At 36.0% G+C, this 27,453-nt stretch overlaps 1 protein-coding gene across 9 annotated transcripts in view; it reads right to left on the bottom strand.

Moving 5' to 3' along the window:
• PPP1R12B (protein phosphatase 1 regulatory subunit 12B) overlaps positions 1–27,453 on the bottom strand; it is a 246,141-nt gene that overhangs the window by 163,392 nt on the left and 55,296 nt on the right. For all 9 annotated transcript variants that reach the window (XR_012489060.1, XM_074308814.1, XM_074308815.1 and 6 more), the window contains exons 2-5: positions 16,295–16,425; positions 6,110–6,228; positions 2,120–2,279; positions 255–399 (exon numbers count right to left, since the gene is read on the bottom strand). Coding sequence is in view for 8 of the 9 variants with exons in the window: in XM_074308814.1 (XP_074164915.1) it covers positions 255–399; positions 2,120–2,279; positions 6,110–6,228; positions 16,295–16,425 (555 nt within the window). In the remaining variant the exon portion in view is untranslated. The remainder of the gene's footprint in view (positions 1–254; positions 400–2,119; positions 2,280–6,109; positions 6,229–16,294; positions 16,426–27,453) is intronic.

Raw genomic sequence — 27,453 nt, 5'->3', positions numbered from 1 at the left:
ACATTGTATATAATTTCAAACGTCTTTGATATGCTTGTTAGTTTTTACTGAACTATTTTTCTCCCTACTCTTTTTTATTCTCTATTATAAGGAATGGTTCTCTGGGAGCAGGTGGAAGAAAGATATAATGAGAACTACAGGTGATGTAAAAATAAAATACATCAATAAAAAAATTATTTTTAAAAAAGGTAGCTCTAACCACTCATGCTATGTATGGATCACTATGCCTCCTGCTATATATCTTCTTCACTGACCAGTTTGTTCCTAATATCCATGTCACAAAGTGCTTCTGCCAAGATGGAACAGGCCTCTTTCACCCCCCAATGTGCAGCAGCATGGAGGGGTGTCCAGCCATCATGATCCTGAACATTCAATTCATAGCCAGCTTGAATCAAAAGCCTGAAAAGAAAAAGCAAAGGTAAAATGCTTAACGCTGTAGTTTTCTGCAGATTGACACCGAGTCCATTTACAATTTAGCTTTGGGTCTTCAAACCCTAGGTATTCCCAGTGCCTAGCAAATACCTTATGCAGATAAGAAAGACATTGAATAAATATTCAATTAAAACAAACTGACTCCCTCTACTCTTTAAGGCAAGGTTTATGGTTCAAAATCAATTCAGGGGATCCCATCATAAACTCAATTGGCCAAAGATGGGATCCAGTAAATGCTGACATTTTCCTGATACATTTGTGTTATTCCTACAAAGAACATAGTAAGATTTATACCTTCAATATGTACACTAACTCAAGACTAATTTGAATCTTATATGAGTATCACATACATACATCCTATAGGTGTATCATGATAATGAGCTTTCTATTTTCTCATGTAAGAAAAAGACAAAAATAGAAATTGGAAACCCAGTTCTTTGCAGGACACTTTCTAGAAAACCTCATGCATTTAAAGCAGATTGATCGACCTAGATACCCTTACTCTATATATGCTCAGTCAAGAAAGCCTGAATAACCAAAATCTACAACCCAAACTTGAGATTGGGAGGAGCAGGGTGGGGAGAAATCCTGAAGTCTAAACTTGTTAGAAATCTGCTGAAGATTCCTAGCCCCCATTTTTAATCAGTGAATCACAGAATTGGATTTGGAAGTGCTTTTAAGGATTCAGTCAATCTTTACATGGTGAAGAATTCCCTTTAAAAATACAAATGACAAGTGGACATTTGGCCTCAGATTGAGCCCATTGCCTCACAGTAGGCAACCTACCCCAATGATAAGAATGATTGTCAACAACTTAATAGGCACTTATAATCTACTGTGTGCCAGGAAATATAACAACAAAAACAAAGCTGTTCATGCCTCCCAAGTCTTTGATTTCAAGAAAGTGAGACTAGGATGTGCACAGATAAGTACAGACAGAATCTATACAAAGTAAATGAAGTGGGGGGGGGTATATTAAGCCTCAATTTGCCTGTTTGCAATTTACACCTGTTGCTCTTGCCTGGTCCTAGTCATTTAAGTGTTTAGAGAAGCTTAGCTAATATCAACATTAAAAGATGATACCCTTCATGTAGAGATTAAAGGATGAATAAGGCAGATGATGTTTTAAAACAAATATAGTGTATTTTTTAAAAAGCCTTTCAAGAAGTTTTATTCTTATATCTAATTGGAAGACAAACAATATAGTGAATTGGTGCCTATATAATTAAAGATCTCAAAGCCATTCCTACAGATTAAAAAGGACCAAAACAATTACAAATTCATACTTTATTACAAGATACAAGAGGTGGTGGTTGTACATGTTATTTGTGATAAATCATAGGCTTGGAAGGAGCTTTGTGAAGTCTGGTAGGTCAGTGCTTCCCAATTTTTTTTTTTTTAATGTTCCATAGAATACTCATATGCTTTAAATTCCATAGCATGCTTATATGCTTTGTAAACATGCAAAACTTCCAGCTGCGGAAGAAGAAAAGAAGGGGAAAACTCATTATGAACAATGGCAAAAGTTATTGAGTTTATATCCTGATGCGGACACAAAAAAAGCTTGATGAAGGAAGAAACATAGACTGAGAAAATCTTTCATTTTGCTTCCAGAAGCATCAGTCAAAAGAATCATCAATAACTTTTCAGCTGACAAAACTTGTTCACCATGCTAAGGAAATCATACCTAAGAACTTCAGAGTAGCCCTTGGCAGCAGCTACGTGGAGGGCAGTGGCCCCCGAACGAGCCTGCCTCACATCTTCAATTTTACCACTATTGAGCCATTGGCGAGCATCCTGCAACATCTGCTGCTCCTCTCCTTTTCTTGACTGCTCCAGATCCACACCTGCAGAAACCAAGAGAGAGTGAAACACCCAATTTCGTCAGGTAAGATTTTTTCTTTGGGTCTCAAACTTGTCCCCCAATACCATTTAACTCTTAGATTAGAATGCAAATGACATTTAAACACACACACACACACACCTATCTTTGAGTCTGGTAGGGTATAAAATGCACTGAAGAGAGCTCTTCCAATAAGTAATTATATTCTTCAGCCAAGTCTCTTCATCTTTCTCATTTCTCTTTTTTCACTTGTATCCTTATTGGAGCAGAATATATTAGTGAATAAAGTACTGAAGATAGTAAAGAGATTTCTGGGATAGAATCCCAATCCTGATATCACTAGTTTTGTAATTAGGGAAAGTATATTTGCCTTATTTTTCAAATGGGAATAATAATTAAATACCCTACCTTATAGAGTTGTTGTGAGACTCAAATGAAATAATATATGAAAAGCACTTTACAAATCTCAAAAGGATTTATGGATAAGTTGTTATTATTACTCTTAAAATAAAAGTGAGACACCAGGATCACTAAGAATATTGTTCTAAAATTCATGGGTGTATGCACATATATAGGTGTGTTTGTATATATACACACACCCACACAAACATATACACATCACTGTTAGTATTTAAACTGATGGATAACTTCTGATACAGTACTGAAAGTTCTACATAAAGGAGGCCTTATGAAGGAAACAGATTTACTCACAAGAGGAAAAGAGCCAACAAAACAAATGCCTTACATTTGTTCAATACTTTTCAAGAATTTTTTTATACATAATATAGTTTTAGTCTTACAACAGATCTATATGTTAGGGATAAAAAGGATTATTAGATATATTTGAAAGAGGATGACATAGACATGAAGAGTCAGGTGACTGCAGTTTCACACAGCTTGTTAGTGACATAGCTAGGTGAGCACCAGAACTGGGCTTCTCTGAATTTATGCTTCTAACAGCACAAGGAATACAATATATTTAGTTTCAAGTATAACCTAACTGTAAATGGAAAAAAAAAACAAAAACAAACAAAAAAAAAAAATCCCCTCCCAAAAATACCCTTCTCTAAAGCAATTTCCCAAAAGTGATGCTTATACATAAGTTGGAACATTACTCTGAGCTGAAAAATCTCCAGAGCAGATAACTCCTACCCAAATATTATACAATGGTAATTGGAGTTACATGTATTACCCTTCTGAAGAAATGCCACATGCCATATGCCTTTTAAAAGTATTATGGGGGACACATGACTTGTAAATTACTATACATCACTTGCTTTCACAGAAGCATTCTTTCTCAACACAGGAAAATCCAAATTCATGCACACAAATCCAGGTACATTCATTCTGTTTGGTCCTGACACTTCCCAGCTCAATTAAGACTACTAGTAATCTGCAATGCAGTTAAACTTGAGTGGGAGGGGCAAGAATTGTCGCAGGAATCTTAGAAAAGATAAATAATCAAGGGTTGACAGAAGTTCAACCCTTCCAAGAGAAAATATCCCTCAGGTGTTAAGGACTAGGCCCATGTTCTAAGAGTTTGCCTACACTCACACCTGAGACAAGAGGAGGCAGATGTTTCAATTACAGATGGTCTCATAATCCAATACAGTATCTTCTTCCTCTAGCTTGTCTCAGAAAAAAGTACTCATTTTCCAACACTAATCCTTCATACTGGGTACTCCATTTTCATCCTCATTCTCTCTCTCCACCCCAGGGCTTTCTGCCACCCATGTCTGTTTCCACTTTCCAACTTTATGTCTTCATGCCTGGGATAGTCTCCTCCTTCCTCTGCCTCCTGGCTTCCTTGACATCCCTGGGGCTTCCTTCAAATCCCAGATAAAATACCATCTCTTTCAGGAAGGCTTTTCTCATTCCCTTATTGCTAGTGCCTTCTATTTGTTGATTATCCTCCATTTATCATGTTCATAGCTTATTTGCACACAGTTGCTGGTACATGGTCTCCCACATTAAATTGCAAGCTCCTTGAGGGTGGAATTATCCTTTGCCTTTGATTTGTAAACCCAGCATTTTGTACAGAGGGCACAGAAGAGGTGTTAAATAATTATTTGTACAGTTTGCTTTTGATCAAAGCCATTCCTTTTATTTAAATGCTCATCAACAACGTAGGCTCTACCTATTCAATCCCCACCTAGCCTACAAGGTACAGAGCATAAATGCCATTTCTCCCAACACATCTGATTTGCCCTTAGCAGAGGTCTTCTCTTCCTCCCCTGAATTCCCATAAGACTTTCATACATCTTACCTTATGCTATAGCTGTGTGTATGTATATATGTACATGTGCATATAAGTGGGGAGATTTTATATATACATATACACATACATATTATATATATACATGTGTGTATGTAAACACACAGTTAATATCTATGGATGGATGGATGGATGCATGCATGCATGCATGTACATAACACTTTCCTGATAAATTTTAAGGTCCATAAGGATAGAGATTCTCTCTCTCTCTCTCCTTTTTTTTTTTTTTTTTTTTTGAGGGCACCAGCCATCTCTTGATCTCTTTTGCATCTGTCCATTTCTCTTTTCATCAACCAGCCATCACCATAGCTCAGACCTTTATCATCTCTTTCCTAGCCGATTACAATAGAATCTTTTTGCTTCCACCTGAACACAACATCCAAAATCATATTCCTCAAGACAGGTCTTACCTATCCTTCCCTAGTAGCTCCCCATTTTGCTTCAAACTGTCCGGCCTAACGTCAAGGCCAGCCACAAATTGGGCTTTGGTCTAGCTTTCCAGCCCCATTTCACACCACTATGCCTTCCAGCCATACTAGATGACTTGCTGCCCCTGCCCCTATTTGCTGCCTCCTACATTCACACCAGTTGTCCCCTGGCCTAGAATAATTTTCCTCCTTCCCTCCAAACTTGGGAGCTACCTCCTCTTCCCCTGGTGGTCGGCAAGCTCCTACTGCATCTCAGCTGGTATTCACTACTTCGTGTACCCATTTTGTATCCTTTCAGCAGAATGTAAGCTCCCTCAATGAAAGAACTGTTTTTATCTTTCTACATCTCCTACTCACAATTCAGGGTTTTGTATGTAATTAGGTGGCCCAAACATTTCTCAAGGCTGTCCATTTCCTTGATACTTCCACAAAACTTGGTTTAAAAAGCAAAATGACATAGGATTATTATATCCAGAGTGGCTAAGGACCTTTAAGATTATTTAATTCAATCCCCTCCTTCTATAGCTGAGGAAACTGAGGTCCAGAGAGGGTAAGTGACTTGTCCAGGCAATCAGAGATAAAACCAAATGAAACAATGCTGATTTGCCTGAAAATCTAGAGAATGAAGAAATAAAATTTGTTCTCTGCCTCTACAATCTATTTTCTTATTTTTTTAAGTTTCTAAGCAATCTGACTTGACAAGTATGACTGTTTGAAGATCATTTCAGAGGTTGTAAATAAGTGGCTTACTCAGGTTTATTCCAGGCTATCATCAGTGGAAAAACTAAGAGATCACAAGTATCCCTAACTTGTATCAGTTGGACCTGCGGTATCAAAGAATAAATCAACTTATACAATATAACAAGATTTGTATCTAACCTTAAGAAAGGACATCTTTGTGGCATTTGGCCTTCTCTTGTTTGAGTTAAGTGGATCCAGGATGTTAGTAATTGGTGACTAATGCTGTGTAGACAAACCTAACCCACCCTCTCCCATCACACATTAATGAAAGGCTCCCACAAGATGAAAGGATGATTTCTAAAGTGTCTGTTCCAGTGGCAGCTGCTGCTTTCTCTCACACCTCTCCCTAGACAGGGCACTGGACTCCCCAGAGTTATCCCAATGAGTTACCTTGCTTCTTCACTTGCTCCAGGAGCAGGTCCTTCATTGCTGCCTCTTCTGCAAGGTCGGAGGGGACTTCACCTTCGCTATTCACTGCAGACACACTAGCTCCATGGTTAATGAAGTATCTGCACAGATGAGACCCAAGAGTAACATTATCTACATCAGGCTAAGATCAATTTATAGTCATGTACCAAAGGTGAGAGAGAAGTTTGAAAAGTTAACAGAAAAAGACATCTGGTTTGTGATTCCAAAGTCTCAAATAAGATGTTCCATGTTTAATCCTTTGTTATCTCTAGAACCTTCAATAACTAAAACACAAGTTTTCTTCCTTCCCTTCTAGGTTCTATGGCAACAAACAGGATATTTTGCAAATACTAATGAAAATATTTAAAAAGAAAAAGAAAAACTCAAAGCCTCTATGAATGGATGAGAAGCTTTCTGAAGACCATAAGGAGTAATATCATGTTCCCTCCTAATGCAAGTTTCCTAAAAGAAAATTCCTTACTACATCTTGGAATAATTTTGGCACAAAAGCCAGAAAAGATAAAAAGCAATTTTTTTTTCCACTAAGATTTTGCCAATGGTACATTTGAGGGCAAGAAATATTTTTTGTGATCTCAATTATGTGCATTTAAGGTATCAACAGCTGGACAAGAAGAACTATCAGAGGAGCATCCCTCTCATAAAGCTGTCCCCTCTCCAGAAGCTGCCCCCAACCCTTATCATGAGGTAGCCCAGCAAAGGTACAACATGGCTATTTACATCACTTAGAAGAACTTAGAATCAGCAGACAGAAAATCACCAGGCCTCATAATCCGCAGTGCCATTCTCCTCTCCAGATCCAGAGGCACTGTCATTAGACCTTCCTAGTGAAGACTCCTAGGTCTTGCCATTCAACCCAGAACCACCCCGTTAGCACTTCTAGACTTTTAAATCTACCCTCAGCTGTGTTACTTGAAGTGTCTCACTTCCCCCCATTAGAGTATGAGCTTCTTGAGGACAAGGACTGTCATTTTTCTACTTTTATCCTCAGCACTGAGCACAGAATGACACATAATAAATATTTTTCTTTCATTAATATGTAGTTGTATAATTCAAAATCTGTTAGCCTTTATGAATTAGGTTATGAACTAGCCAATAATGGCTGGAGACAGCAATTTAGAACTTAGAAACATCTGAAAGCAAAAAAGTACTATTCAATTTGGACTACACACCAGCTTTTCCTATGTACCTAGCACATAGAAGGCACACAATAAATGTTTGCTAAATGAATAAGTATATATCCACACACAAATAGATTCGAGTGTGAGCATTTATTATTTTCTCCTTGAATGACATGATATGCACTTAGATCTAAGATAATGAGGAGTAACCTTTAAGCATGACCTGAAACTAATGAAAGGAAAATATGGCCTCATTTAGCACTGTCCTCCAAAACTACCCTTAGAAGAGGAAAAGGGCGAGGGGTGTGTGTGTGTGGGGGGGAACTTTTAAACTTCTACTCTCCTTAAGGATAATTAATGTAAGTCTATGAATCCTTGCATAATTTTAATTTGTTCTCTTTAGGATCTTCAAGACACTTGCACAGTCAGAAGCACTGACATATCCTATTACCATAATAAATATGGGGAAGGAAAGAGATCAGAAGGGAGAGAATGCATGTAAAGGGGAAAGAAAAGAAATATAATTGAGGTTAAATCTTTCTTTATGTTTTAATATTACTATACAATGTACAGATAAGAAAGAATTTATTTAATCCATTTAAAATGAAACTCGAACATAGCTCCTTCTTAGAACAGTTCTTCCTATAAAGAGAGAAAACAAAATTGTTTCTCACTTTTTTTGACCTTGAAATTAAGGGTTCACCATACTATTTTTGACTTTTTGGGGGGAGGAAGGTTGTTTTCTTCCACAGAATTATTAAAATAAAACATGTTTTACTGTCTCGGGGGGAAACGTGGAATTTAGAGCTCAAAATTTAAAAAAACAAAATGTTGAAAATTGTTTTTACATGTAATTGAAGGAAAATACTGCTCAAAAAAAAATAAATAATGGCTCAAAAGTATCTTTTCCAATAAGACTACAATATCTAGGAAGGACCAAAAGAATACAAGTAGGTGACTAAGGACTGACAAACAAAAAGAGTCTATAATTTCTGGCACAAAGCTGAAGCATAACTTGTCAGAAAATAGTTTTCAATTTTTTAAAAAATGAAGCCATATACTATAGAAATGAACAGTAACAGTGAAATTCAAATCCTCCCATAAGGATAAATCTAATGACAAATGAATTGTGGCATAATACAAAGAGTTATCTAAGTAGCTTTTGTGTAAAGTCAGCTCATCATAATCTGTCTTGCAAAGATCCACTGACCTCAGCTTGATCCTAGAAATGGTAAATAAGTGATTCACTTCACATCAGGTAATTTTTCTGAAGGGACAAAACTGAGAAGTTTCATATTTATTTCTAAGACACAAGTGTATTTACCCAAAATGTCAAGTTAAAAAAAACACTGTGACTGATTCAATATAAGATCAAAGATAGATAACAAGAGATCTGATTTAAAATTATTCTTTTGCACAGATTCCTAAGGTAAAAAGAAAAAAAATATAGGAAAAGTCCATGGAGAACCTACAGGCTTATGTTGTGCTTACTTGTTCCTTCTTCCTTTTGGTTTCACTCCTGCAGATACCTCTGCTTCGGCAGAACTCACTTTTCATAAGGCCATTTCACAAGCAGCCCAGGCCATTCATACTCACTTCCCTCCTGGCTCTACTCTGGACTCCCAGACCTTTCCATCTACTCCCCAGCTACCTTCCCCACGTACACATCATTCCCTGCCCATTGCTCTCCCTCTCCAGATCACTTTTAAAGGTCTTCTCCCCTCGGAATGTAAGGTCCTTGCATGTGGGGCTGTATTTTTTGCTTTTATCTAAATCCTTAGCATTTAACATAGTGTCTTCCTCATAGTAAGTGCTTAATCTATCCTATCCATTTATTTGTGGAAAAGAATAAAAGGTGGCTAAATTTAATCAAAAATCATGGATGTGGTTACTAGCCAAAACTGAAATGTCAGTAGTAAGGAAGTTTATATGTTCCACAAATTAATCAAATTTTTACTAAAAGCAACCACTAAGAGGAAATCAACCTTAATTAATTCTTAGGCAGCAAAAGCTAACATACTTGAGCACACTAAAGATTCAGAGCCAAGGGGGGGATGGCCTAAGTAATGAAGAGGTCATCCATTTTCACATAACTGAAAGAAAGGGAGGGACCCAGGAGTGAATATACTGTTTGTGTCTGTCTGTTTGGGGGACAATCCAAGCTGTTTGTTCCCAGCCAAAAACCAATGCCACCAAATCTTCTTTTGTTCAACTTCTCCCAAGAAGCATCACAACAATTCTGCGGGGATCAGGGGTAACTCCAATGCCACAAAATCTAGATTTTGTGGCAAGGATGCCCCTGGTCTTCACACAGTCTTCAACAACACTCTCACTGCTTGTTTGTGGAATAAGAGAAACTCTCAACACGTTAGAAGGAACTTCCAATAAACAAGCTTACTTTAAATAGACTTAATATTCCAATTCTTTTTCAGTACCAAATCATCATAAGTTCAGATTACAATCTTAAAACACTCATCTAAGATATTCCCAATCATCTTATTTGGAGGGTGATTTTCAATCACCAATCTTTCTCCTTAAAAAAAAAAAAAAAATTCTTGGAGCAGTTAGGTCGAATAATGAATAGAGCACCAGCCCGAAAGTTAGGAGGACCTGAATTCAAATTTGACTTCAGACACTTAAGCCTTCCTAGTTGTGTGACCCTGGGCAAGTCACTAAACCCCAATTGCCTCAGTGAAAAACAAAAAAACAAAACTAAAACCAAAACAAAACAAACAAACAAAACAAAACAAACAAACAAAAAAAACCCAACTCTTCTAGTGATACTTCTTTACCTCAAGGAAGGCAGGTCAAAGTTTTTGTTTGTGCTAATGAAACAGAATTATATGACTAACATGGAAATACTGTCTTCTCCCCTGCTCAGTAAGGTTAGATCTTTTCTTTTAATACTGACTAATGTGGCTTTTGGGACATTTAGGAAGCTGTTCTTCAATCTTTGGGTCTACTTCTTTTGCTTTAAAAAATATTTATTCAAGCTTATTTCCATGAAGTCCTACTTTGAGACCTCATGGTGGGAAGGAGATATCCCTGGTTTCTTGAAAATTATATTAGCAACATCAGCTATTAGCTTTCTTAAAAGAAAAAAAAAAAAAATGGTTCCAAGTACAGTTCAAGCAAGACTATCTACTAAGGATCAGTTTATAATAAGTAGAGGGAGGCCTTATCTCCAAAATAATGAGCCAAGTTAGCCAATTTAGGGAGAAGAGGAATGGCAACTTATGAAACAAACAAAAAATACAAATGACTTTTAGTTCTACATAATTCCCTTCTACTTCTATAGTTAAGAGTAGGAAAAAAAGAAAATAGACTATACCAAGAATGACAGTTTTGGGGCTGTCTATAAACATTAACTTACCTCTTGTATTTTACTAAAGAATGGACAAACTACAAGGGAAAAGGACTCTTATCTAGAAAACAGAGGTGAACTGCAGCTAAAAAAAGGATGGGTCACAAATTCTCCTGGAAAAGACAAATCAAGTCTCCGGTTTTATTGTATAGCCAAAGACAAGAAACACAATTTCATGGAGCATTTAATCATCTCAGTGCTTAGATAGTAAATATTTGCAAAATTATCATTTTTCTAAACAGCTGTTTTAAGCACCAACATTGGTTAAGAAGAAATTTTATTAAAACTCAACAAGACCATTCAAATTAAAACACCATATACCTTGCTACATAATAAATAATAACTTCAATGCAAAGGTAAGAACTGGGTGAGAGTGGAGAAAAATATAGTTTAGTATTAAGAAACAGAAGAGGTCAAAAGCTTTTATTCTATAAAGAATCCTCATTTGTAAACATTATAAGAAGGTGAAACCAAAAGTTCTAGATTGTGATGAACACCAAGCTATCACCAAAAAAGAAATTGATTATATTTTAACTGGCAGGAAATGACTCATCATGTGGGAGCTATTCATGAATCAACTGTCTGTGTATGATTAGACCACTGACTTGTTAGAGCAAAGACCAAAATTAATTGAAGAATAACGTAAAAATGCCATACTGTGCTGATTAATGCAATTTTGTAGTGCATTTTACCAAACAGAGACAGTCAGATGGCATGGTGAATGGTTCAATAAACTTAAAAGTCAAGAAGACCTGAGTTCAAATTTGGCCTTAGAAACTCATTAAAAGTGTGGCCATGGGGAAAGTCCCTTAATCTTTGCCAGCCTCAGTTTGCTCATCTGTTCAATGCTTAATGATAGCACCTGTCTCTCATAGTTGTTATGAGGATAGAATGAGATATTTTTGAAAGAGCTTTGTAATACTTAGTGTTATGAAAATTCTTGCTATTACTTACTATAACAAGGAGCCCAAAAGAACCTAGAGCCAACTCTGCTACCAAATACTTGATTCACTTACCAAGCAGGAAGATATGAAAACTGGGGTCAACAATGGTTTAGAACACAAACTAGTTTGTAAAATTTTATAGAATATGGTGAAAGATCATGAACAGCTGCCAAAATCATTATGTCTCATAAAGGGAGGAAGGAAAATGGTAGGAGGAAAAGCAAGTTGAAAGAGAGCACAATGGGGAACATAAAACAAGCCCTCCCCAGGACACTGAAAGACAAATTAGGACAACAGAATAAAAAAGCTTTGAAGACCACTAACAGATTCTTCAGCATCCAGGCCCAGCAGAGCCATCATATCTAGACTCTAATATTGTAGGAACTATCCCAGAATTATGGTGGTTGTGCTTCCTCTGTCAGCTCTGTGCTAGATTTAATTCAATTTTGAAATAACCAGGAATTGATTCTTAAAGTATTTAAAGATAAGATATCAAAGGTGTGGAAGAAATCTTAGCCCTAAGTGTTATTTTTTAAAAGGTGACTAAGAGACATCAGTAATTATCAACCTATTACTACTTTCCTAGCTATTTAAAATTTTAATGAAAATAATCCGCACATGGATTATTACAAGGACATCTTTTGGGGGGCCATTTAGATGGGAACAAGCAATCTTTTTTACAAGTGATATTTCACAGTAATGGATACTTTAACCATGACACAAATAATCAGGCTAAAGGATAGGGAAAATATAAGATCACACTGTATTTGTCAGTTAACTATTAAAAAAAAAAAGAGGTTAATGTGCTACAGCACAATACTATCTTAATCATTCTCCTTCAAGAAAGTCTCCCATGCATATATTATAGGTTACTCACTGAACAAGAGATATTCGACTTCTGATCATTAAAGAATAAAACAGACAGGCATATTTGCTAGGAGTATTTACCACTGTCAGACAATCCATTATACCCCTGATGAGAAGTTTTTGAAATATGGTGAGGTTCTCCTGATATTTTTACTTGTGGATGGCATTACATGGATAGTATGAAGCCCCATACATTACAGGGTCACCAAAACAGAATCCTATAATCACTCTTAAGAATTTCCTTAGTGTTTAATCTACAATGTGCAATTGAATGGAAAACTAAGAGAGTTCATCTATCACTGTGTAAACTGAACAGATACTACAAATGAACAAATAACTGAGCCCAGAACAGAATGAGTATAGACTAAACTGTCTTTGAGAAATGATAAAGTTCTCTAAATGACCCTAAGTACCTCCTTTTAAAAAAGGCTTAATATTTGTCTTTTTTTTTTCTTTTTCTATTTTTCCATGACCAAAAGCAGTGACAAGAACAAGAGATTACCTATGTTCTCCATTTGTATTATCAAAAAGCCAGTGTCCCAAGACACCGGGGGATCATTCTGTTGGATTTATGAGAGGACATGGGTAAGCATTTCCCAGAAACGGAATCATGGAAGGTTTAAGACCAACATCACTAAAGGGAATGTATCAACTATAATCAAAGATATATCTGAGTAATTGAATATGTTTCCTAGAAAAACACTGTAAACAGTATCATCAGCTGTATGATGATCAACTGTGGCTGACTTGTCTTTTCTCAGTAACACAGTGATTCAAAACAAGTACAAAGATTTTCCACACCTAGATAAAGAACTAATGGACTCTGAATGCAGATTGAAGCATATTTTTTTTCATCTACATTATTCTTTCTTGAATTTTTTTCTATTTCTTCTTTCACAACTATGATTAATATGGAACTATGTTTTTATATGATAGCACATGTATAAACTATATCAAATTGCCTACCATCTTTGGAAGACAGGAGGGAACAAAAAGGAGGGGAAGAAATTGGAACTCATACTCTTGTAAAAATGAAAACTAAAGCCTTTTAACTTGTTATTGGGGAAAAAAATTAAATAGTATTGAAAAAAACTTTTTTTTAATGAATATACTGGTTCAAATTTCTGAGCCTACTGCCATTTGTGTCTGCCTGTAAATATCAACAAAATGAACCCAAACGTGAAACAGAGAAAGGAGTTGCATCTTTGTAACCAAAAATACCAGATCAAATTCCAGATAAATCGGAATAAATAAAAAGTAATTGTGAAGCTGATCCTATCAATTAGTCTTCTATCTAACATCAAATGGCAACAAAGATGGCTGAGAATCAAACTGCAAAAATGACAAAAGGTAGAAAATATCAGTGTTAAATTGGCTATAGAGAGCAAAGTATAATCATATTGTTGGTAGAACCATGACTTGATAACAACCATTATGAAATGTAATTTGCAGTTATACAAAGAAAATATGTAAAATGCACATACCCTTTTCCCCAGAGGTTCCCTTGCTAGGTATATCCTCTAAGAAGGATAATAGCAAAAAGAAAGTACTCATACCACACCAAAATATTTATAGCAGCACTTTTTTGGTGATAACCAAAAACAAGAAAATAAAGAAAATGTTCATAGCTCAAAGGAAAATCAAGAGAAACACAGATTAGCAAAACTGCTTTGAAAGTAATATGTTAAATGTATTATAATTTTTTTTAAAGCAATTAGGTAACAGATGTGCAGTTTACTTTTCTGTTGTACCTTACATATTGGAAAATGTCATGTGTGTGTGTGTGTGTATGTGTGTGTGTGAGATTCAGAACAAATTTGATACTCATTATCACTTGGGCAATGGCTAAGTAAAATGTGGTACAAGAATGCAAAGAAATACTGTGCTAAAAGAAATGGCAAATTAATGTAGAGAAGCATGAAAAGACTTATGCACCGATAAAGTAAACAGAACAAGAAAAACAATATAAATGCAATAACTATAGCAATGTAAATGCTAAGAACAAAAAACAATTAATGAATGTTTTGGAAAAAGAAAATAAAATTAAATAATGTTTTTATGAATACTGTGGTAATAATAATAGCTAAAATTTATATAACAAGCTTGAGAGTAGTAAGTTCTAGGGGTGGGTGAGTGAAGCCAGGAAGTTGCTCTCAGTTTCCCTCAAAAACTACATGAAACCAAGCTTCTGAACACAGTCTAAGAGAATGAAACCACTCTCCAGCTCAAAACAGCCTAGAGGGACTTCAAGAAAGATCAGTCTCACTAAGATGAAATGGATGCTTAGTCCAGCTCAGAGTGTCCAGGAAAGCCAGTGAGAGGGTCTTAATCACAGCCGATCAGCAACTGAAATCCTGGTTCTGGCTCAGTAGAGGAGCATGGCAGGGGGGCAGCCTCTCCAGTTTTAGTACAGAAGGCAAACTTTCGCTACGGAAACCAGGTTGTTTCCTGGAGAGAGCAGGTAGAACTACACCCCTCCTCTCCCAACTATGAACAAATCACCAAACACAAGGGGCCCGTGTGCTTAAGCAAGACTCAGGGCTGCATGAGAAGCTTGGGACAGTGTTCCCTTTACCCCAAAAGCAGAGCTCAACCATAAGACACAAAAGAGGAGGGGGGAAAAAAGGAAACAAAATGAGCAAGAAGCAGAAAAGATCCTTAACCCCAGAAAGCTACCATGCTAACAGGGAAGATCAAAACATCAACTCAGATGAGGAGAGGATGTCCACAGAGGAAATCTCAAAAAATGATATGAATTAATCTCAAGCACAAAGAGGTTTCTTGGAAGTTTTTATAAAAGACTTTAAAAGGCAAATAAGAGAGGTAGAAGAAAAAATGAGAAAAGAAACAAGAGGTATACAAGAGAGTGTCAACAGCTGGGAAAAGGAAGGGAAAAAATTAACTAAAAGAAAACAATTGCTTAAAAAAAATACAATTGGCCAAATGCAAAAAAAAAAAAAAAAAAATCCATTGAAGAAATCAATTCCTCAAAAAACACAAAAGACCACATGCTTATTAAAAAAAAAAATCCACTGAAGAAAGCATCCCCTTAAAAAGCAGAACTAATCAAATGGGTAAAAAGATACAAAAACTAACTGAAGACAATTACACATTAAAAACTAGAATGGGGCAAATGGATGCTAATGACACTATGAGAGACATCAAAAACCAGTCAAACTAAAAAGAATGAAAAAAATGAAAGAATATGTAAAATACCTCATTAGAATTTACATAACTTTAAATTTTACAAAGAACTTAACAAATATTACCTCATTTTATGTTTACAACAACCATTTTGCAGTTGAAGAAACTGATGAGGATGGAGATTAAATGATTTGTCTAGCTTCATATATTTAGCAATTGTATCAGGCCACATGTGAACTCAGGTCTCTCTGACTTCAAGTGCAGATCCCTAACAATGTAGCTGACCCAGCCATAATGACCAAACAGGACATTTGTGAAAACACATCTCCCCCCGCCTTTGCAGAAGAGAGGGCCTCGAGGAAGTCAATGAATGCTGTATTTAATGTCAGATTTCTCCATATTTTAGGATACATAAAAAGGCTCTCTGAGAGAGGATAAGGAAGAGGGAATACAAGGAGAAATATAAGTGATATTTAAATATGATATCAATAAAATCGATTTTTAATGGGGGAAATATTTCGCATGAAAAACGAAGGACTCATCAGCTGGCATTAGCTGATTCAGCAACAGTAACTCACTATTGTCTTTGTTCTTTGTGACTTGTAACAGGTAACTCCATGAATGATTCTAAAGTTCTGGAGCAAGAGTTGAATAAAAAAGGGATAGAACACACTGCTGCAAAGAACCACGACTATTGAAACTCACTCACTCTGCTATGTTAAGATAGCCACAGGAAGCTGCTGCATGGAGAGGAGTCCAGCCCTCATTGTCCTGCTGGTTTACATTGGCTCTGTTCTCCACTAGGAACTTCACCATGTCCAAGTTTTCATCAATACAGGCCTGAAAAGAGGTCAAAAAGCCAAAAAAAAAAAAAAAAAAAAAATCAATTTTAGTTTCTAAACATTGCTAGGCACTAAAATTCCCCTTGCCCCTCCCCTTTTGCTAGTTTCTGTCTCCCTCTCACTCTTCATCTATTCATTTAATCTATCCCCACCCCATTTCTAAGAATGAATACTTTATCTTACATTTCAGATTCCTTTAAAGGCTCATGTAAATTCTGGTAAGTATGGTAAATTCTGGCGAATATGAAATCATATTTATAGCTAAAAAGCAATCTGTATTCCAGAAAACATTTTCAGAAAATTCAGTTAGTAATACTAGTAATTGACATTAGTACTATTTTAAGATTCACAAAAGCATTTTAAATACATTCTCATTTGACTTTCACAGTAATCCTGTGAGATGCTATAGGTATTATTATTTCCATTTGATAAAGAGACTTCAAGAGTCTTAAAGAGATTAAGTGATTTACCTGGCCTTTTAACACAGTGAGTATCAAAAGTATGATCTACACCCAAGTCATTCCTGATGATTATCTCAACTTCTCTCTCCTAACCTATACTTCCTTCAGTAAAACACAGAAAGGAAACTTCCAAATTCCACCCTAAAGAATCAACATTTTTCAGAATCATCTGGTATTGACTCCTACCAAGATAAAATGCAACTTAATATCCAGCTCACCTAACATAATTTAGCACCCACTTCATGCAAGGTTTTTATATAGCGCCAAACTAGGAACCATTTGGGAATGGGGGGAGGAGGGATATGCTTAGGGTCCGTCTTTGCTTTGTACTTGAGGTCATTTCTATCTATGTGAGGATGGGGTAGGAAGGATCAGGCTATAAATCCTCACTTTTCTAGGAATTAAGCCACAGCAATGTGAGCCAACTAGGGCCATGAAGTTTGAAGAAGTTAACTATAGAATTAAAAGAGTACTATACTGTCAAGGCTGGCATTATGACCAATAAAATTGAGAATTTGTGGGAGAAATATAGATTTTAACCATTATCAGATTTCTAGGTTGGGAGGAAACCTGGTAGAGTGGCTATAGCATTGATCTTGAAGTTAGGAGTTCTACCTCAAGACACTAACTAGGTAAATAATACAACCTCTCTGAGCTTCAGATGATTCAGCACATACCTCAAAGGGTTGTGGTAAGAATCAAACAAAATAATATATATAAAGTGCATTGTAGACCTTAAAACACTATAAATGCATACATTAGTTTTAGCATTATTAATACTAGCTCAATCACTAACAGTGTAACTTTAAATTGTTTAATCTTTCTGTGCCTCAGTTTTTTCTTTATAAAATAGGAAAACATTTGCTCTTCTTCTCAGAGTTGGTGTGGTAACATGATAGGAGAGATGTGAAAAGGTTTTGAAATTTTTCAAGTGCTCTACACATACAAGGTATTACTGATGTTGTTAAAAGCTGTGATATTGAAACCTGGACTCTGTCTGATTTTTTTTTTTAAAGAAAATACTTAAGCAACTTCATCAAATTTATAAGAATACAAATTATTCCCCAATTGATAAGTGGTCAAAGGATATAAACAGAAAGTTTTCTGATGAAGAAATCAAAACTATATATAAAATGTGAAAAAATGCTACAAATCATTATTGATTAGAAAAATTCAAATTAAAATAACTTTAAGATACCATGTTATACCTATCAGATTGATTAAAATGACAAAAGAGGAAAACAGCAAATGCTGGAGGAGATGTGGAAAAATTGGGACACTAATTCATTATTGTTGGATTGTAACTTGATTCAACCATGTTGGAAAGCAATCTGGAATTATATGCAGTGTATACCTTTGTCCCAGCAATACTCAATTCTACTAGAACTATTCCTCAAGGTGATTAGGGAAAAAGGTGAAGAACATGTATAATATAATATATTTATAGTAACTCTCTTTATGGTGGCAAAGTACTGGAAACTGGAGGAATGCCCTTCAAGATGGGAATAGCTAAACAAGTTGTGGTATATGGTTGTAATGGAATACAACTGTGTTGTAAGAAATGATGAGCTGGAAAAACATGAAAAGACATAAATGAAATAGTCAAAAGAACTGATAAACAGAAGTATGTATAGTATGGTTTTATACAATTTGTGTTTAACGGTATATTTCTGTAGGATGGTATCTAGAGACAAGGCAAAAAATTAAATAGTATAGAACAAAAGAAAACTTGGAAGGAAACATAAAAAGCAGGGCAATTTGAAAATGTATAGTATTTGTAACAGTTTTTTTTTAAAGTAAATAGTATAAATGGAAATATATCCGTTTATCTTAGACTGTATACATAGAAATTTTTTTTTCTCTTTGTATTTAAATTCAAAATGAATAGAAAGGAAGGGGAGAGAGGGAAAAAAAGACAGACAGACAGTGACATAGATAGGAGGGAGGGGGGAAGGAGAACAAATGAGAACACACAGAGAAGGAACAATACAGATGTTTTCAGTGATAACCATACACTATCCAAGCAGTCACTTCTAAGTTGAAATGGGGAAGATCTTGAGTAGAAGAAATATTTTAAAGATTCTCTGAAACATGATCTCAAATGATACAACCAAAGATGGTTGTGGTCATGGTTGGCTATGAAAATCCACCAAACTGCAATTCCATTTAGAGAAACTTTCTAAATAATGGTTCTAAATCACTCATACACCAGAGCCAGAATGACTCAATCTGAGGGAGAAACATCCATGGCTTCAAAGAAGGATGGAAGAAGGGGGGAAAATGGTTAGAAAATTTCCACTGTCTTTTTTCAATAATGATTGTACATTTGGGAGCATAACCATGGGTTGTGACACACAAAGTTAAGCCATTTTAAAAAACAGGTAATAATATATATGGGGAGAGAGAAAAAAAAAAAAAAAGGAAGGAAGAAAAGGAAGATGAGAAGGAAATAGAAAAGAGGGAGAGGAGAGGAGAGGAAAGAAGGAAAGAAGGAACAGAGGAAGGAGAAGAGATGGAGATGGGGGAGAGAGAAGGTAAGGGCAGAGATAGGCTTTTCCTCTGAAAAATCTAACCAGATGTAGATAATGACATCTAAGCTTAGAGATGGTTCTACAATGGGGAAATGAATTTTCTAGAAACAAGTACTGTCCCTTCTCACCTCACTATTTTTTTCTAAGAAATGCTAAAAATACGATCTGGGAAAAGTGCTGATTAATCTGTAAAGAAGAATGCTTGAATAAATCTCAAGTATTTCGAGGAATATTACAGTCACAATGAGCAAATGTTCTCTTCCCCATTCCCCTTCCAAAACAAAAACAAAAACAAAAACAAAAACAAAAACAAAAACAAAAACAAAAACAAAAAAGGATTAAAAAGTAAAAAAATCTTCATCCTTCTCCAAGTTGTAACTTGGAGAACAACTCTCATGATTTTCTCTGCCATGCCATTCTTTATCCTGAACACTTGTTTTATCCCTGCACTTCACACACTGGAAGTACCCTCTGGCCTCTCTCTGGCTGTTCTCTCCTAGAGTATCTATCTTAAGAAAATTGTCCAGGTCAATTATGTCTTCGTTTCTCTCCAGACTCCTAACTCTCCCAGACTTTTTCTACAAAATCCCTATGCTGAGAGATGCTCATCTTTTCCTTCCCTTTAGCTTCCTTTTATGTTGTCTTCTTTTGTTAGAATGTAAGCTCCTTCATATCAGAAACTGTCTTTCTTTCTCCCTGTATCTGTATTCTCAGCGCTTAACCCAATGCCTAACACATAGAAAGTGCTGAATAAATGGTTTTTGATTTTTAAAAAATACTACAGAAGGGACTCAGGTTAGCGTTCCAGTAGGCCTTCCTGACCATAGGAATTCTAAGGCAAAAAGAACACATTATAATAGAGATTTCTGGAAGTTATATCTTGGGACAGCTTAGTGCAAGTACTTCCTGAAAATAGGAATGATGAATGTCAGTAAAGCTTCAGAGAAGAAACATTGAACTGCAAAAGTATCTGTAACAAATGGATTAGAAAATAGTCACTTTCATTCATTACTGAAAAAAAGCTTTCACTAGAAACTTTGTATTTATGTTGATACCTTCCTTCAGTATTAATTCATTCTCAATGATTTCTCATAACCAAGATACATATCTTGTTCTCTTTCAAATAACTGACAAAACCCCAGTTTCTTCATGAAGATTTCTTGGAGGATCAACTCCCTTTCACCCCCTCCACCCAAACACATAACTCACTCCAAAAATACCTCCAACTCTCCCAAAGGGCACGCATACATTATTTTTCTGCAACATAAACATTTATTTTCATTTAATTTATGCTTCTTATTATTCATTTGTTATTCAATTGTTTTTATGCTTTATGTTTTTGTTTTAGGCAGACTGCTACTCAGAGATTTATTCCGTAAAACCATTAAGCCAAAATCAATGATGAAGACATTGAGGTGAGAATGGTTATATCTACAGTAGAGTACTGGCCCACAAAGAAGAAACTGCAACTAAAAAGGACAGAAGTAAAATTTGGAACTTTCTCTTTCCATGATCATACATCTCCAATATCAAAGAGGTCAAGTGTGCTAACTCCTTCCAAGTAATTGCGAGCCAGAATGGTCATTAATGGTATCAGTTGCCATTTGCTAGCCTCTGACACAGCCACAAAATTTCTTTCTTGGCTTTCAATAAAGAGTTTCAAATAGCGACAATAATGTCAGACAGGCCTTTGGGAAGTAATATTATCAAGATCATTATTACCCTTTGAAAAGGACAGCTCCCCAAGTAGTTAAGAGTAGCTAAGACTATCCATCCCCTTCCTTCTTTACTTATTCTCTAAGTGTATTCCCCTCTCCCCTTTTGAGGGAAAGTTATTACATAATAAATTCTGAGTTCATTTGGAATGTTATATGAAAAACATATCAATATTATTTGGGCAGAGAGAACCTATTTTGGAAAAAGTGACGGGCCAAATGCTTTAATCACCACCCAGATGCCATCCACAAACTAAATATCCTACAACTAGCCACATCTACAGGCAAGTAGCAGAGACAACTGGCTTTATTTTTCATTTCCTAGGTATCTCTGCTTAAAGATAGCTGAATTTAAAATGTCCTTATGTTGGCATGTTTTGGGGTACATATTTTCAAGCTATTTCCCTCTCTAGTATTTTCAAATGAGCTTACATGCTATGTGTACCATGGTTAAACTGAAGTATATCATCATTACATAGAAAGATTAAACAATTGTATGACACTCACACTCATAAAATACCATAGGGAATACATTGTCTTGTGTTCTCGGGTATCCAGAAAGAGGAGCATGACTAAAGCCATTGGGGGAGAGGAATGGTTCCCTGAAAACCTTCTCAAATGAATAACTACTAAATTTAGATGCCCTTCCACCCACTCTATTCACAGCTGTGCTGCTGACTCACTGGCTGACTGAAGCATGGCAAAGGAAGCAGACTTGCCCAATCACCTCCAATCTACAAATCACAGACTGAAAAAGAGTCTATAGACATATAGTATGAACTCTTCCTTTCACAGAGCTATAATGAACCATTAAAAACAAATGGATGACTTATATTTATCAAAAATTTCCAAGAAAGGAGATTCAACAAACTCTTTACTCACAGTTAATCATCTCACCTTCCCTACTACTTAATATTGGAAAATTGTTACTTGCCTCTAACCCAAATTCCTCTGACTGAGGTTTAAATCTGTTTCCTATTTTTTTATGCCATCCTAAGAATATGTTAACTACCAGTCAGAAAATGAATCTTTTACTTTTAATTTTCTTTTAGGTTCCTTGAAGAACTCGAAGAGCTTGCTAAGTCAGAGAAATGTAAACTCTCTACCATTTCCAAATTAGCATTTCCAGACTCTCCTCTGGACATTCCAGATCTTTAAAAAAAAAAATCCAACTGCTTAGTGGATATCTTCACCATCTTGAAGTCACCGCTTATTAACTTTGCCCCCAAGCCAAATACCCCTTATGAGTTCTTCATTTCTGCCAATAGTCCTCTCAATCATCAAGACTGAAAGAATTCTTCTCTTCAGCTCCAATGATCATATTTTTATTCCTCTTTATATTATATTCATTACCTTGCATGTAGTAAATTTTCAAATTAGTAAAATAGTTTAATCTTCCTCATTAAAATGACGTGTTTCCCTGTCAATAATAAACTGAAAGTATTTTCTCCATGTAAAAACTTTGGCTTTATACACAGAACAGGTATGAAACCTCATCAACCGTACCTGGTACATACTTCTACAACCAAAGGCAAAACTGCTGACAGCTAATCAGTGCCAGGGTTAAATAGAGGAGTGCAAAGGAAAAGTCTCCACAGAACAAAGCCTCCTACTTTCTCAAAATAGCCTGCAAATGTCACCAGCACCCAGTGCCAGCCTAAGAAACTGACCTTGTCATTGTGTCTCAGGGCATTGCTTGCCCTACCTGTTCCTGCCACAAAATCTGTCTCCTGTCTCTACTGGTCACTGCTTCAAGATGCTAAGACATTGCTGGTCAGTGCAGGAGAGATGCTTTATGTAAAAGGAAACCAGCATTTTCCTGACTTTACTTCTCTGCTCAGAACTGTCTCAGTTTCAGTAGATTGTATTGATACAATGCCTTGAGAGATGATACTTCCTACAATATGCCATCTTTCTCATGTCTTTCTAGTATTCCATTCTGTATTCTGGCAAAATTCAAAAGTTTCATTGTATCATCATAGTCCCAAACTCATAAATTGAAAAGAAAACATATTTTCTTTCATTCAAATGTTTATTAGCCAAGCACAAAATGCCCAAGCCATGATGATAAAATCAACAGGATGGTCAGGTACTAAGCAGGTCACCAGGGCTCACCAGTACCCAATTAAAATAAGGAAGGGTTAGCTTGAACTTTCTACCAGTGGCCCATATTGCTCAATCAAGTTCTATCCAATCAGCATAGGACATGTAGAAACTAGGGCTAAGTAAACAGGAATTTATATGTGTTTGTATTCTATCCATTTGATATGATTCATGCTATCCCCCATCACTTCATGCATTAATATAGAACAGATGTTGGTAATCTACAGGAAATTTGATTTTCATTGATACACTGCTGTTTTTACATCCCACACCCTCCTGATCAAGTTGGTAATGGCATTTCTTGCTTCTCCCCATCCCTATCTAGATATGGCAGAAAGAAAATGATCAAAATCTTGACACAACATTTTTTAAAAGACTGCTAATTCTAGGCATTGGCAATCAAGAGATTCAACTAAATTCAACTAATTCAACTAAAAAAGTTGGGAAGCTTTAGGCCATATTTAAATGCAGGTAGCATACTGAAATCAATAATTCCTCTAAAACTGTGACTCAAAACATGAAATCTGTAAATCTGTTTCTTTTTTTAATATTTTGATAACTAATTTCATTTATCACTGGTTTCATTTGTACAATACATATTTTATTTTGTGCATTTCTGAGAAAGAGGTCCATAGGCTTCACCAAAAATCTGGTCCTGGTTCTTCAAAAAAAAAAAAAACTTTGATGAAGGTACCTGGTTAAGGCCCACAAAGAAAATGAAACTGAAATTGAATGAAGTTGTGCTTACTGATAGTGAAAAAGCTATGAAACTCAACACCAATGAACCCACCTTCTTTCTTTCAACTCCCAACAAATTCTAATCTCCACTCTTCATAAGCCAGGGAAGCTTCCTTTCCCAAAGTATATTTGTCAGTCACTAAACATTTATTAAGTATCTACCATGTACCCTAGTACATGTGTTAAGCACTGGAGTTGCAAAGGTAAAATATAATTCCTGCCTCTGAGAAGTTTACAGGCAGAGAAAACAAGCAAACAAATATGTACAATCTAAATTTGGGATAAATTGGAGAAAATCAAGAGAGGGAAGGCAAAAGCATTTAGAGGGAGCAGGAAAGACTTATTGTAGAAGATAGGATTTAAATTGGAACTTGAAGGAAGTCAGGGGGGAGAAATGAGGAGACAAACATTCTGAGCATGAGGGACAGCCAGTAAAGATGTTTTGAATCAGGAGATGGAATGCTTTGTGAAAGGAAAAACAAGTATCACTGGATCATAGAAGGTGTTAGAAGGAGAGGAGCTGTGTAAGACAACTGAAAAGGGGAACTAGAGGATGGAGAATTTGTACTAGAGAGAATTTTCTCTTTGGTCCTCGAGGAGATATGGAATCATAGAGATTTAATGAGTGGAGAGTTGATCAGATCTGAGCTTTAGGAAGATTTCTATGACAACTGAATAGAAAATGAACTGGAATGGGGAGAGACGTGGCAAGAAGACCAATCAGCAGGCTACGACAGTAGTTCAGGTATGAAATAATGAGAGTATACTGAAATCCCCTAGTATGAGGGAAGGAATTGGGGAAGAGAGAAAAACTGAGGATAAAATAAGGGTATCAAGTCAATAAAGCCAGAAAATTTATTATCACAAGTTATCACTGGCTAAAAGAAGTTGATACACATGCTGATGTTATATTATACAGCCATTATCCTTCCAAGCTTATCTTTCCCTCTTCAAGTGGTGAAATACTGAAATCATATTTTAAGTGAAACTCATACAAACCCAGATGGCAGGGGCTTATCCCCACATGAGAAACACACAGGCTACATGGCCACAGCCAAATACCCTACAAGTGAGTCAATAAATCAATCACTAAGCATTTTTAAAAGTTTTTACTGTAAGGCACTGTGATAAGCATTGATGATACAAAAAAAGGCAAACAGTCTGCAACATATATAAAAATTGTACATACCAAATACATACAATGTAAATAGAAAGTAATATCATAGGAAAAGGCACTGAGGGGCAAAAGTAGCTGGGGTAGAAAGAAGGAGGAAGAGGGAAATGGCAAGTCCTTTTGCAGAAGATAGTATCTGAGCTAAGTCTTGAAAACAGTCAGGTTAGCCAAGTGATTGGGATGAGGAAGGAGAATATTCCTGGACTTTGGGTCAGCCAGAACAGAGGCACAGAAACAGCAGGAAGCCCACTGCTGCTGAATCAGAGATCCACGGAAAAGAGTAAAAGGCCACTTGGTTTCCAAAATGGAAAGACAACTGATCATGTCATGTATTTAGTGGTCAGGCAGGCTCTGGGCACAGGACAAAGAGAGACCAAAAGATACACAGAGAGGAAAGAATGTCTCAGATAATGTCACCATGACTAGGATTTCTGTTCCTAGTCAGCACACAATCCCCCAACACTACTCATATAAGACCACTCCAGCCTTAGGGACAGCAGGTATTTGCATTCACTTTGGTAAAACAAAGCTGTTATCTTTTCCATAGAGTGGCACTATTGTGTCTTAAATCAGAGATGTTTCAGATGTCCTTTCAAAATTCTGCTAACATTTTTATCCTATAATGTTATTCCAGGGACTCCAAGGCTCATTCTTTCTTGACAATTATATTTATGAAAATCAAATGAAATAATATTTATAAAGTCCTTAGCACCATGTCTGGTACATAGTAAGCACTTATTTTTTTTTTTCCCCTTTCTTCCCTCTTTCTATACTTTCTATTCTTTTCCCACCTAAGCCAATTGAAGCCTGCACAGTTGTTCTTGTAGGCACCACTTCCAAATTTCTTCATCTTATAAAACTATTGAGCTAAGGTCTCCCTCTTAGTATCAAAACAGACCTTGAAAGGAGTATAAGGAAGAATTGGGAAGGAAAGAGAAGGAAGAGGGAGAAGAATGTGAACTACATTTGGAGACAACTACAGCATAGTCAATAATTCACTATCAAAAGAGACCAAAAAAAATCAATGTTTTCACAGTCCTAATCTTGAACACTCTATCTTGTTACTCATTTAAAACCTTCATTCTGGGGAATAATAATAAAGAAAGCAAGCATTTATTAAGACCCTTTCTGTGTCAGACACTAAGCTAGGCACTAGGAATATATAAAGATACCAATAAAACAATCCCTACCCTAAAAGAACTTACATTCTATTACTGGAAAAATTAGTAAAAACTCCCATTTACATAGCACTATAAGGTTAACAAAGAACTTTCCCTACAAAAACACAAGCTAACTGCCATTTATTTATGCAAAGTGCTTATAAATAATACTGCATTTCATCTTCACAACAACACTGAGAGGCATCATTATTCCCATTTCACTGACCAGAACAATAGGCAATACAGTGATAAACAGGCCTTCATGTCCTCCTCTCAGTAATCCCGATTCTTTGAGACTCACTTCAAAGGCTATCTTAGGGCTACCTGACTCAACTACCGTCCTCAAAATAGAAAGCCATTTGGCAAGAGATAGGTTCTGTCTCTTATTTATATAGTCTAGTAATAAGGGACTGAGAATCTATGAAAGTAGACTTGAGGCCAGAGGCTATCACTGATTCATATTACTAAAAGAAATAGGTTTAGGAACCCTTTTGGAAATCAAATTCCATCTACAAAATATTTTGCAATCTAAAATCTTCAATAAACTAACAAACATTTCTGAGAACCTAGTTTGTTTCTAATACTATATGTTGTCCAAACCTAACTTCTTGTCCATAGGTCTACATTTACAATTGTTTATTAAGAATTTCCACCTGAATTGTGCTACCTGTAAATCAAATTTACCTTGTCTAAAATGAAATATGACATCCTTCATTTTCTATTTCCTAATTTTTGTTTTTAATAAAATAATGGCATCATTATGCTCCTAGTCACACATGATAGAAACCTGGGTGTCATCTGACTCCAAGTACTATGAATCCCAATGCCCCTTACAGCTGCCCTCTCCTTTCAATCTGCCACGATCAGACCAATTCAGGTCCTCATTTCCATTTGCCAGAACTACTGCATATAACCTCTTAAGTGATACATATTCTCTAGCTGTCTCTTTATTCCGATTCAATAACTTCTCTTCATACACTTTACACTCAGGTAAAATCCAATTACTCTATTTGCTGTTGTCCAAATACATCCTAATGCTTCTGCCCCATGTCCATATTCATACCTTTCTGCCTAAAAGTTGATCCCTTCCTTCCAAGCCAGTGATATTTGTCCATTTCCTCCAACATTCCCAGATCTTCAAGTT

The sequence above is a fragment of the Sminthopsis crassicaudata genome, chromosome 4 (assembly GCF_048593235.1).
Source record: "Sminthopsis crassicaudata isolate SCR6 chromosome 4, ASM4859323v1, whole genome shotgun sequence".
Lineage (NCBI taxonomy): Eukaryota > Metazoa > Chordata > Mammalia > Dasyuromorphia > Dasyuridae > Sminthopsis > Sminthopsis crassicaudata.
Note: the sequence above shows the minus strand (reverse complement) of the source record. Positions and strands in the feature narration are given on the sequence as shown.